This window comes from Sander lucioperca, chromosome 5 (genome assembly GCF_008315115.2).
Source record: "Sander lucioperca isolate FBNREF2018 chromosome 5, SLUC_FBN_1.2, whole genome shotgun sequence".
In the NCBI taxonomy this organism is placed as follows: domain Eukaryota; kingdom Metazoa; phylum Chordata; class Actinopteri; order Perciformes; family Percidae; genus Sander; species Sander lucioperca.
The window spans coordinates 34,761,304-34,775,351 of record NC_050177.1 but is presented as its reverse complement, the minus strand read 5'-3'; the positions used below and the strand labels follow the sequence as shown (position 1 = coordinate 34,775,351).

The 14,048-nt window shown below is 39.7% G+C and overlaps 1 protein-coding gene across 3 annotated transcripts in view; it reads left to right on the top strand.

Annotated features, from left to right (window-relative positions):
* sgsm2 (small G protein signaling modulator 2) overlaps positions 1-14,048 on the top strand; it is a 79,513-nt gene that overhangs the window by 44,779 nt on the left and 20,686 nt on the right. For all 3 annotated transcript variants that reach the window (XM_031285678.2, XM_031285671.2, XM_031285679.2), the window contains exons 3-4: positions 4,753-4,921; positions 12,532-12,699. In XM_031285678.2, coding sequence (XP_031141538.1) covers positions 4,753-4,921; positions 12,532-12,699 — 337 coding nt within the window. The remainder of the gene's footprint in view (positions 1-4,752; positions 4,922-12,531; positions 12,700-14,048) is intronic.

The following is a 14,048-nucleotide window of genomic DNA, read 5'->3' as shown; positions in this document are numbered from 1 at the left end:
CCATACATCTTGAGTCAGACCGGAGTGTTGAAGGGCCTGACATACAGGAAGGCTATCTGTAGTGATGCATTAGACAGAAGACTGAGACTTTGTCGTAGACTTGAGGCATGTTGAGAGAGGTGACACTCTGAGACAGCAGCAGCAGACACACAGGAAACCTGAGATAGAATTTGTCAGACAGACAGAGACAGACAGAGACAAACAGATACAGACAGGAAGGGAGAAGTGCAGTGCTGCTTAATTAGCTTTGTCTTCATTAGATCTGCTAATGATCTCAGTGGAGACAGCTCCAGAGGCACCTGCCACATATTTTCGTTGTCAGCAGAAATGCTTTTGAAGCACAATCATCCAAATTATACAAAAACATACAACAGAAATGTGCACAAAACATTCTGTAATGTGAGTGTGTTGTAACAGTGCTGGGATTAACTGTCCCTCTGCTCTTGTCAGAATGAAAGCCTTTACTTCTGCATGTATGATAGAAAGGATTTGATCATTAATATGAACCACAGACACCCAAACGTGAATTAGCAGGCTGGTCGTGAGAGAAAGCAGCAGAATGAGTGGAGCCGGGTGCGGTCTCTCCCGTGGGAGAGCCGCTCACATCTTCTGCTCGATTTTTGTGTTTCCACAGAAACAACCGTGCATTAATGTTCACAACAAGACTATTACACGCTCCTCATAAACCAACACTTCAGCTCAAACTTTACAGCAACTAATCCCTGCTATCCCTTTGGATACCAACATTAATTTTCCTTAAGTTAACATGTTAATCTTCCAGAATAAAGCTGCTGTGAATGTACTGTACAAAGAGCTTTTTGAGCAAAAACCTCAAAGCCTCTAAGCACTCCTTCTATGGCTCTGAGAGTAGCAATAAAAGCAGACTATTACACTCATAAAGCACTAGTTTTCCCAGCATCAGAGAGAATTATATTGTTGTTGGTCATTATATTCCACTGTAATATCCACTCCATTCACCTCGTGGAGGAAAAACATGTGCAGACAGCCGCAAAAGCTCAGAGCTGATATGAATTCATACTGCAGATGGACTTTTTATATCTAAAACTAATGAAGCTATTCTCTGTGGCTGTTGTAGGTTTACATAGAGACCCATTTGCATGAATGCAGTACTTTTTCAGAAACCCTTTATGTAATTTTTGTTTACCAATAAAGTCAGCACATTATTAAAACGTATTAAACCACCAACCACATACATCGAAATGAGTACGAGATAGATTCTCTGTTTGCGTTTATTTGAATAATCATATTACGATGTTGCTTTTACCATCAGCCCTAAAAAGCTTATTATGGCTGAGCATTAATGCAGCAATTACAGAGGGAGGGAGACGGCTAATGGATGGGCCACAGCTAGACAGAGACTCTCCGTTTCTCTCTCATTTTCTGCATATGAGTCTATGTATTTCTCTGGGCCAGTCCATCCCAGTTCAGTCTTTCTGCTACATCTCATATAATAGCGTCCTGTTGGTATACAAAAGTGCATTTGTGCTGTTGCATAGTCAATTTCAATCTGTGTATAAGGCAGAGCTATGTCTCAATTTGCACACTTCTGTACTTACATTTGCTATGTTTAGTGCATAGTTCATTCACACTGACAAAGTATAGCTAGATGCAGTGCACTACGAGTACCTGGATGGTGCACTCATAACAGTCAAAAAATGGAATATAAAACGCTGGACAATATTCACCAGCAACAACGGTTGCCATTTTTGCTACAGGGTTAGGGTTAGGGTTTCGGCCTATCTTTGCTACAGAGCGGAAGCTACGGGACCACCAACGTATTTTCTTTTTAATTTTTAAAGATTTTTTGGGGGCATTTTAGGCCTTTATTATATAGGACAGCTGAAGATGTAAAAGGGGAGAGAGAGGGGGAATGACATGCAGCAAAGGGCCGCAGGTCAGAGTTTGGGTGCATGCTCTACTAGTTGAACTATCCAGGCACCACCTACCAACTTATTTTCAAACTTGAAACTGCAAACTCTGAACTATACAAATATAAGTTATACATGTGTGTTTTTCTAGAAGTACCACTGTAGTCAGATATGGGAAAACAAGCCAGATCTTATTTTTGCGGGGGACAATAGGTGGCGTTAATGCTCTGCCCAGTTTCAATTACCATTTAAAAAGAAGGGCTTGGGATTTACAAAACATAAGCCTATGTAGCAACTAGGGCTGGTTGATTTATGACACTAGATATCGTGATATAGTGTTGTCTTTTCCTGAATTTAAAGGCTACATTACAGTAAAGCGATGTCATTTTTTTGAACTTACCAGACTGTTCTAGCTGTTCTATTATTTGCCTTTACCCACTTAGTCATTAAATCAACATTACTGATGATTATTTATCAAAAATGTCATTGTGAAAATATTTTATGAAAACACCAAATGTCAACCCAACAAAATTACCGCAATATCGACATTGAGGTATTTGGTCAAGAATATTGTGATATTTGATTTTCTCCATATAGCCCATCCCTAGTAGCAACCAATCAAAATAATCTTTGTCATGTTAATAACATGACAAAAATGACAAACATAAGCAGCCAAACAAAAGCAGTTTAGTTCAGCAGCAGCTGCTTAGTTATATTGACGAGAGATGCCAGTTCTGCTTGATTTCCAGTTAAGAGTCCTAGTAAAGCAGTCGCTAACCACGCTGCCTGATCATTACAGCTTTTGCTGAGCTGATGTAATGTAATGTAATGTATTTTTATTTAGACAGTGCACAATTGAACGTTAATCTTGTATACAGACAAGGAGAGATGCATAGCAGAGGATAGTAGCCACATTCAAACCAGGATCGGTGCTGATTCTAACAAATATACGGCATAAAGTCCATTAGGGGATGGCTGAAGTGGATACCTTTCTGCATCATATTTTCTATTTGAAAAGAAGTATTTGGTGATTAAAGCTACTAGCATTGACAGACCTGAAATACTTTTTCGATTTGCAATCCGTGTCTCAAAGACATTAGACTGAAGGACTTGACCCAAAAGACTGGTATATGGTTCCTTCTCACATTATCACTTATTAAATGCAGATTTCCATGTTACTTTTTAGTCTCACAGTTACACTCACTGTTGCTGTACAGAAATCGTCAGGCAGTCTACTTTTTCAACCCACCCATTATTCTTGCAGATTTATATCAAAACTTTTCTGCAGCCGAGAGCCAATTCCCCCCCACAGAGATATTACAGTTTACTATATGATCTTATCTTTACCGGTAATGAACGAACAACAAGTACCCGCAGTGTAAAGGGCATGCTCAGGGATAGGTTACTACCTCCAACCTTCTAAATATTTAAAGCTTGTAGGCGGCCAGAAATTGTCCCTCACTTCAGCAAATCACATTTCAGGTGACTGTGTTGCTTCTAATTTAATAGGCAGCCGTCATTTCTCCCCTAGAATAAGAGATACAGAGGAAAGTGTTCACTAATAGCATTATATCCACACACAAGTCCATTAGTAAAAGTCTGAGAATGCCTCAAGGTGGAATGAAGATATGAGTCGCAGCAACATGTTGACATTTGTGCAGATACAGAGGACATTGTATGCTGTAAGATCATATACAGTAATTGTTCTCTTTATATTCTTGTGCTCAGTCCATTTGCACATAAATTGCACATTTCATACTGCATACATTGTCTCATTGTCTACCTACTAATTTGCACATCCATCACCTTCCAAACATTTCGTTCAGAGGAAGATATTGTAGCTCAACAATGACCTGCACAGATTGCCATGACATTGGCTGTAGACATTTCTATTTTGAGAAAAATCTGCATGTAAAATCTCATGGGCATATTTCCCATTCATGCTCAACAGAGGATAAACATTTTCAATTTTGGATACTTCACAAGCTTTCATTTAGTCCCAATTGTAGGCCGTAATGTCAGCTTTGCACAAAACGTGTCTTATAATCTAACAAGCAGACTGAGCTCATTCTAGTTCTGGATCTGGTCTAGGTGGCCTCCAAGGCACGATCTGAAAACGCACCAATCCTCTTTTGAGGTTCACTTGAAGTTAAAAAAAAAAAAAAAAAAAAAAGTCTTTCACTGTACAAGTCATCTTACTTGAATTTATGTGGAACAGCTCCTACAAAAGCACAGTATATCAATTACCATGAGATACCATGTGTCAGAGGATTTAGATAATTAAAGGTACCCTGTGTGTGCCATGCGTAAAATTTCCTCGCTGTGCATCAAACGTTTGACACTGCAGATGAAATGCTCCTGATGGTTACTGATAGGTATTTAACTGAAAAAAGATACATTCTACAAGCATCATCATACAAGAATCAGTCATAGGCCTATCAAAGTGAAAGTGGTTAACTCAATTGAAATAATTTGGAGTGGTTTGAGTGTAAACCTCTGTCAACAAGCCATGAAAATTGCTTGCTCCCAGGAACATCTCTGAACTACTCACTACTAAAGGAACTGCTTGGTTAGTTCAAGTCATTCAGCTGTGCAGGAAGTCAGTCAACCCCGCCGAGGAAGTGTCTCGGGCTGTAGTGCACACGCTCCGTGGACCCAAAAATGCAGAAGCCTGCGAAGCCTGGGCTTAAATTGAAGATGCCCATCTCTTCCTTTCTTTGCTTATAAGCACAGTGAATGTTTCACACTTATTTTACCAATTATTTCTATTGTCCTCCATCTTTTTGCTAATAATCTCTCATCTTTCCCCTGCTCTCCTCTCTTGTCAATTTTACCAATCCCAACTCTTCTCCTCTCTCTCCAGCTGCTATCGAGGCCTGCCTGAGTCACCTGCTGAAGAGACGGGCAGCTGGTTTTCTCCGCAGCGACAAGATCGCTGCCCTCTTCACCAAAGTCGGCAAAGTCTACGATACTGCTGGCGAGGTTTGCCGTAAGGTGCAAGAGCAACTCCAGCAGCAGGCCGATCTCACCAGGTTGGTCACACAGTTCTTTCCAACGAGTTTTCCAAACAAGTGTTTGAAAAAACGAACGAAACCCAATTCATCTTGCCAGTAAATGCTGTTTAAGAGATGTTTTGAGTTCACCTTTAAGTTTCAATTAATCTTTTTCTGATTGGAGTGTTCCCACCAGGGACCACACCTGACACCACATGTAGAATTGAATTTGTGCAAATTGAGTGAATCTGCCATCCTAATTAGAGAGGAAGCGACACTCTTCTCCATTACAGCCCACTTTGTGATGAGGATAATAAGACTCATAGTGTAGCTTAAATTATGCACCAGAACATAAACTAATTAACATCAGCTGCAATGAATAGAGGCAGTTTTTATAAGATATGGACACAATAACAGGACCACCCTCAATCCAATAATCTTTGTGAAAGAGTATAGACCTTTTTCCACAGCAGACATTTTGATTTGCCATAGTAGATGAAGAACCAGTGTAATTAATAACATTAATGATAGCGCCACTCATTTTACAGTGTCCCAGGGAGCCATGCCACTGAAGCAAAATGCCCTTAACCAGGGCCTTGAAACTAATAAACCTACATGTAATGCAGTCTACATGTAATGGTACTGTAATGTTAGATCTGAGTGCAGCATTTGATTTAATTGATTATGATCTATTACTGAAAAAATTAAGTTGTTATGGATTTCCAAAGTGTGCTATCCAATGGATCTATAGCTATCTAACTAATAGGGAGTTTAATGTACTGTTTAATGGTAGTTATTCTGAGACAAAGGTTCTCCGTTGTGGGGTGCCTCAAGGGAGTTGTCTTGGACCATTGTTATTTTCTATTTTCATTAATGATCTGTCTTTTATTTTGGGGCGTGCCACTATTGCCCTTTATGCAGATGATTTGACTATTTCTGTGTCTGATCATGACTCTACCAGAATCAATACTGTATTAAATAATGAATTAAAATTAATTGAAAATTGGAACAGAGAAAATAAGTTAATTATTAATGTTGCGAAGAGTAAATGTATGATGTTGGGATCTAATCATCTTTTAAAAGATTCCCCTGCTCTGAACTTGTCAGTTGGTGGTTTGATCATTGAACAAGTGGCTGAGGTAAAATTGCTCGGCGTGATTGTGGACAGCAGGTTGACATGGAACGCTCAGATAAAATTAATATTGAATAAAATTGGTAGGAGTATGGCTGTAGTTCGCCATTGTAGGAAATGCATACCGATTCGCATACGGAAAATTTTGGTGGAATCAATAGTTTTGTGTCATCTGGACTATTGTTCCATCATTTGGGCTGCAACTACAGAGAATAATTTAAACAGACTACAGATTGCACAAAATAAAGTTTCTCGGCTTGTACTAAACTGTTCTTTTAGAACAAGTATTAGGGACATGCACAATCAGTTAACATGGCTTCATGTAAGAAGCAGAATTAATTATTCTCTTATTCAATTCTTAAAAAATATAATTATTACAAAAGCACCAGAAATTATTTATAAAAGATTGACTTTCTTCAGTGACGTTCATACTCATTCCACTCGCCAATCAAGTGAAGGGCGTTTCTTGTTACCTGTCTGTCGAACAAATCAACTTCAAAGAACATCGTGTTATAGAGCAATGGTGGCATGGAACTCGCTCCCGTTATTTTTGGTTTCAGAAAGGCACAATGTTAGTTTTTCCAAAAGACTAAGACTGTATTTATTTACTTTGGAGTAACTGTAATTATGTTATTAATAATGACTGTATAATGAGCTATGGCAATTGAAATGTGATTTTTATTTTATATTACACCCAGAGAGTGGTAATATTTTGTACATAGAAGAGCTTATATTGTTATATGGTTATGTTTTTATGTTTAGTGTATATGTGTTATGTTGTGTTGTGTGTATGTTTGTTAGTTGGATGATTTAGAAGATGTGTGCACTTCTGTATTTGTCTTCAATGCTGTACAGCGTTGATGTTAATATTTTGGTAAAAATTGTTAAGACCCCAGGAAGAATAGCTGCTGCTTAATGTAGTAGCTAATGGGGATCTAAATAAAGAAAGAAAGTCATTATTAATGTCATTAGCAACACCTGGGCTTTTTTTGACATTATCTCCTGACTAAAGGCCTGCGTAGAGTTTGTTCTTTTTCATTTTATTTGGTTGTTTCATTTTATGAGGGCTGCTCTAGTATTTTATCCATGCAGCACCAGTGAGATATACATTAGTCACCTGTTCACCACCTGTGCTATCAACATGCAATACACCTTTCAGTATAAATTAGTCTCGCATTGCCAGACTTCCTCCACAGCACTGCGGAGGAGGGTCTGGCTAGTCCACACAGCATTCCGAGATGGGAGAAAAACGTGTTCTGGTTTATTGGCATTTCTTTAAACTAATCACAATCGTCATGGGCAGCGCTAAGCTCCGCACAGAGCCTCTGCAAGATAGCCTCGGGAAGGAACTTGTTGGTGGAACATGTGTAGTTCAAAAGTTGTTTTAGGAAGGAAAAGGACATCGGCGAAAAGACATGCATCCAGCGGAATTTCCTGCAGCACCAGAGCAATCCCAGAAGTGGAACGTCATGAATATAGACTAGTATGGATAGAAAATAATTAGCTTAATTTTTAAGAATTTAAAAATATATATTTTGGAGATTTTCAGGTGGCAAAACCAACCTGAGACCACCTGTTGCACACTGCTTTTACCTTAACAATTATTTCCTGCCTATTTTCAGAATGTATATACATAGATTTATTTAGGCATTATCAACTTTCTGTCATTCCTTGTACACCAGATCATTATCTCTATGTAAAACACACAGCTACAGATACACTCCGTCATCACCGTCAGACACAATCTCTGGTCAGTTGAGTGTTTACTAAAGCTGAACAATCTGTGTGCACACTGTGATAAGCCTCAGGCCTGTGTGTGTGTGTGTGTTTGTGTGTGTGTGTGTGTGTGTGTGTGTGTGTGTGTGTGCGTGTGCGCGCGTATACTTGCTTACGTGTTTGCATATGTTTTTCTGTGTGTATGTACACACACAGAGAATGATAAACTCCTTTATCTGCAGGCACTTAGATACTAGCCGAGCTGTTTGCAAGCCCATTAATTGTCCATTAGCCTGAGCCACATGGCTACAACATGTCTCTCCAGGGCTGCAGAAAGAGGTTTCCAAGGGGAGGAGAGAAAGCGTTGGGCAACAAGTACACACACATATACACACCACTGATGCACGAAAAATAAAACACAGACAGAATGTGTAGCGAGATGTCAATGCAACATGGCTGCGTTATAGGATGTAAATCAGGAGTTAAACGTGTTTGGGTATGTTGGGCACTCAGCTCTCCGTCTTCATATCAGCCACCGTCTCTCGTTCATCTTCACATCCCATATGGCCTTTATTAGGGATCTGGTTTGTACAAGTCACACCCTTCCACCAGAATGCATACATGCATTCATGCACACTCATAAGACACACACACACACACACACACACACACACACATACACACACACACACACACACACACACAAGCACACACACACACACACACACATGCTCCCACCCTGCCCCCTCTCCCTGTCATCCCACCTCAGGGCTCCATCTCTCATTTACCCTGGTTACTATGGCAACGTGGTTTGCGCAACTGGCGGCGAAAGAGGCAGAGAGCATGATGGGAAACAAGAGACAGGGAGACCAGACATCATCAGTGGAATAAAGAGTGTTTGCAGTGAAGTGAATGGTAATTACAGCAGAGCAGGACTGGAATATGTGTGTGTGGGTTTGGCTGTCAGTGGACATGTCTCCTTGTCTCTTGTGAATCCTTTACAACCTTCATTCTCTAACTTTTTAAATCTTTTTCTTACCAAGACAGCACATTGACGAATTACCAACACGCCACTTCCTTCCGTCCTTCTCTTCCTGACACACTGGGTAAAGAGCAAAACAAGCATATCATCTGCATACATTTCCTATCCTGCAGTGCTAGCAGCAGACCTGCTGTGGCAACAGCTCTCATACACTTTAAAGGATAATTCTACTTTATTAGATCTGGGGTCCTATTTTCATAGTTTTGGCCATCGGTTCTATATATGTGTCAAAATCATTCATTTCCAGTGGGGCAAGAAACATGAAGGGCCAGGTGATCAAGTGGTTAGGGAAATGGTAAAATCACCCAAACTGTTATTAACACCCAACACATTATATGGGAGACTCATCGGATGGCTACAGCTTGCAAGGCTGGGGTTTGTGACTGACTGGAGTAGCCGAGACAGCACTAATGCTAGTAAGCTAATCTGCCAGCATGTTTACTGCCGGTTGACCAATGTTTGCTGTGTGAGGTTTTATTACAGTTATCATATAGACTACTCTGTCTAGAGGTTTGATAATATAGTTTTATGTGTTGGAATCGTTAGAATCAATACATTTTTGTAGGAATTGATTACTGAAATGACATTTTTTTGTTGAGCTGAAACTAAAAAAATTTATGCCAGCTTCGCATATATGAGGATTTGTCACTTTTCTTATAATAATAGGTTTGAATAAAACAAGCAATTTGAATACATCGCCTTGTGCTGTTGGAAATTACTTATAGCTTTTTTTGTCATTTTATTGACAAAACGATTATCTGGTTAATCAAGAACATAATAGTCGAGGATGAAAATAATTGTTAGTTGCAATCTACAAAGTATTAAGCTGTACCCTCTTCATTATCTGATATTTCTTCAGTCAAAGTTGGAAGTCGTCTGCTGGTGACAAAATTACACATTAAAGAATTTGAGTGAGAACTCAGTAATAATAGAACTGTAAAACAGATATTGAAAATTTATAATCGAGGTCCTCCATAGATGGTAGTTGCGTCCTGGTTTTCACCACTCTCTGTTGAAGCCTTACGGTTGAGGGAGGTTCAGCTGCCGAACCAGGCGGTGATGCAGTCTGCATTCTCTCAGTGGTACAACCTATAGTAGAAGTTGCCTGGAGTCCATGTTGAACCTCCTCAGCCTGCGAAGGAAGAAGAACCGCTGTCCTGCAGTCTTTGTAATGGTGTCAGTGTGGTGAGTCTAGGTCAGGTCCTCGCTGATGTGAAACCCAGAGGAACCTGAAGCTGCTGACTCTCTCCACCTTAGTCCCATTGATGGTGATGGGGGCGTGTCCTTTAATGTTGATCAATGCAATTTTGTTGTGTTCCAAGATCTCTGCAATTACTTTAGTGACTAAAACATAATCACATAATCACAACTGGGAGAAAGCCTAACATGTCCCTCCCCTTTCGCTATCTTTTTGAAAGGGCACCGTTGCTGCATATAGGGATTAGCACCGTCCAGGTGGAGAGTTTTTTTTTCCCTATCCCAGAATAGATAAGGGGTGCAGCCTGACCATGGTCTGGCAATGGGAGACTAAGTATACGACAAGCTTATCCAATCAATGTCACACCGCGTCTAAAACCCCTCCCACTACACGTTTCTGACTTTTGCAATTAGGGGGGCTACATCCGACAATGTTTGCATATTCACTTCACACAGCGATTAGTCAGGTGTGTGAAGGTGTAAATGTAAGCACGGTTGAACTTCCCTCTCTGTCTCTCTTTTTTACTCTTCGCACTAATTAACTAATTCTGTCAGTTTAGGGTGTACAACTAAGTGCTATGCCTTGAATGTCTTTGAGTAAAGACTGTTCAAGTATTTTCCCATTAGCACCATTTTGTACGATTCATTTTCCCCACCTAAAGGCCTTTTTCTGTGTTTGGACAGCACTTCGTATGAACTAGTTCTTTGCTGTTACTTCCTCACAGGAAATGTCAGGTAGTTCCTCCATTGGAACAGATGTAAAAAAAAAGATGTAAAAGATGTCAAATCTGAAATTTACATTGTACAACTCCAGAGGCCTAATAAATCACCCTGACATATTCCTTTTCACATTCATTTTCATTTGTCAGCTCAAAATGCAATTGGGTTGTAATCATTGTAATCAATTAAGTTAGCTATGACATTTGTTGACATTTCACATTTTTGTAATGACAAATGACAGAGCGCAGTATTGAGAAGGAGAGACAGAACACTGTAGGGAGGGATGTTTCCATAGAGGAGATTTACACATTTGATCAAGCCTTCTATAATTACAAAGAGATTATACACTTATGTAAACAGATGCTTAGAGGAAATAGATCATCATGGAATGCATAATAGTTTATTGTGTTAGTTTGTAAATGATGTATGCACAACGGTGTAATGTTATATGCACATTTAACTTAAAAATATGATATCAAAGGTCAATCAAAATCAAAATACTCATCCAGAGAAGCAGCATCAATTAAGACTGACCATGAAGGTTCTTCCTGTGTAAGATCAACCTTTTTATCTCCAAACCTCATTTTCATTTAGGAGAAATGAATGTATTTGTTGTGCTCAGTCAGCTAAAAACCAGCAGCTATAATAATAAAAAGCCCTTTTTGGCTTGCCATTGCAGGCAGCAATTTTATAATCTCTATAACTATTGACAGCATTTGTCTTTAGTAGCATCAGCTAACGTAACAACAATTATTTAAGTAACAACAAAAGCAACATATACCTCGAGGTGAAACTTGAATAGAAGTTATAAATGAAGTATACAGGAAGAAATGCTCATGTTTCATGTCAAAAGAACACTGCAACACACTGCAGCTTTTATTTAGAAAAGGAAGACCATGTCTCTTTTGCATTCTGTCTTATCTCTGACATCATCCTGATGCTCCCCCCATCCCTTGGAGTACTGTCACTGCACACACACACACACACACACACACACACACACACACACACACACACACACACACACACACACACACACACACAGACAGACAGAGACACACTTCTTCAAAATGGTAGGGGACTGCGAAAATCGTGACTTAGCACACACACACACACACACACACACACACACACACAAACACTAGCATCGTGACTGTGGCAGCCGAGTCCTCGTCAGCACAGACACCCGCACACATTCATTAGCTTGTTAAAGTGGGTGTGTGTGAATGGTTTTGTCTGATTGCTGTAGAAGTTCTAGAGATCAAACTCCGTCTCAGATGAAGATGCTCCTCTCTATAGGTTGACATCATGCATCTGCCTCCATATTCATGAAATACTTCAGAAAGCTGATTTCTAACATAAGATGGCACCTCCTGTCTGACATGGTACAGATTTATTGGAAACCAAACAGTGATCAACTGTTATAAATGATAATGAGTTGTAATAAACTACACCATCTAACAAGTCATTGGGCTGTTAAATACTGCCTCCTGATGGTCAAAGACCCAATTTCTTTTCATTTATTAACCTTCGCATTGCTTACTTGTAAGTTGTACATATGTTAATTGAAAAAAAAAAGTCTCAAATTTGCAGCTATACGTTGTTGTATGTTTTAGGTAGACTATTACTCTTATCATACTCTTAATTCCTTTCTTGTTTGCGTATGTTAGACCATGATTGACATCTTACATGAGACATTAACAGTTAATGAAGTTTTCACTAAGCTGATAGGACACTATTAACAATATCGATACATCATTTGTTTTCTGCACAATACAGACATGAACTATTCTGTGTAGTAGTGGTTGTCAATAGTATTGATGTGTGCTTTGTGCCCTGCAGGAGAAGCCAGAGTGTGGGCCATGAACCTCTGAGGAGACAGGGCTCCTCCACAACCAGCCGCCCCCCTCAGCCTCTCTCTGCCCAGGCCATCAAACACATCTGGGTCCGAACGGCTCTCTTCGAGAAAGTTCTGGACAAGATAGTTCAGTACATTGTGGACAACTCCAGGTGATTTGTTTTATTCTTCGCTCCCAGCAGTGACTCAGAGCACCCCGCTCCAGGCTTTGCCGTAGCTGAATGATGAACAGTCCCTTGAATTACCTATTTAGTGTTCATTCTTCTCCTGTGTTCTCCGCTGTGTGCTTCAACACGCTGTCCACACTCAGTGCGTCAGCCAGAGTGGAATGATGCACTTCACTGATCAAAGCCGCAAACACGAAGTGCAATGATGAGCTTCACAGACATATGACAATGTGATTCACACTTATTAAGGAGAAAAAAATCCACCTATAAACTTGAGTAATGTTGTTTGATGTTGTGGTTTCAGACATCAGGTTCAGACAATTGCAGTGTAGTTCATCTAACGTGATGAAGCATCCATGGTAAATGTCAAGTTCTCTGTCAGTCCCTCAGAAACAAAGAGCAGGTGTTCAACAGTCACACAGCAGCACATTTCTCAACAAACAGCAACCTCAATAGACCTGCAGCCTGAATTGTGAAGCAAGTTGAACTAAGTCTGGCTCTCATGGGGTTACATGGCTTCACTGAGCCTAGCATTAGTGATCCGAATAATATCATGATTATCAACTTCTTTTCTTTTGAGTCTTTTGACTCTGGGTTTTCCTATCCTGCTATATGTGCATTCAAATGAAAGAGGAAGACTTCTTAGTTACATGGCAGTCACATGCAACATTATCAGAAGCATAAGTGAAAGAAAATGGTATGAGATGAAATGATGATACCCGCAGGAAATTCGGTTACTGTAGCAGCAGATTACGGAAGTTTAAGTAATACTTTGCTGATTTTAAACCAGTTGAGTGTCATCTTTGTGTGGGCAGTGTGTTTAGATGAGCGGCGTTTGGCTTCACTTCGTGGCACCAGTGCACAGAGCCCTGAGCAACGGTGATCCACCTAATGACACGAAACGTGTCAAGGATCCGCTGGATGATGTGAAACTACACGTTTTTTAATGTGGTTATATTCAAGATGTTAGAGTTAATGCTCAAGATGTTCATTAGTCTAGTGGGAGTATGAGAAATAAATGGATTATCCACAGATAACTCGGTTGCTGTCTGTAGTGACATTTTGATGCTTTGATGAACAGTTAAAAATAATATGTGCCACAGCAGAAAGGACAACTATAGTAAACTATAGGGAGTAGTTTACTTTAAATGTCTTATTATAACCTTATTCAGTCTAAAATAATTATTAATCTCAAAGTTGCTACATCCAGAGTTGCAGTGATAGAATAAAAGTGCAAAACATCTGCACTGCACTCAGGAGTCCTGTCGGGAATTAAAATGAACTTAGCGCTAATAATTTGCAGCTGTAATAGTAATTATTTAGGCTGTTAGTGT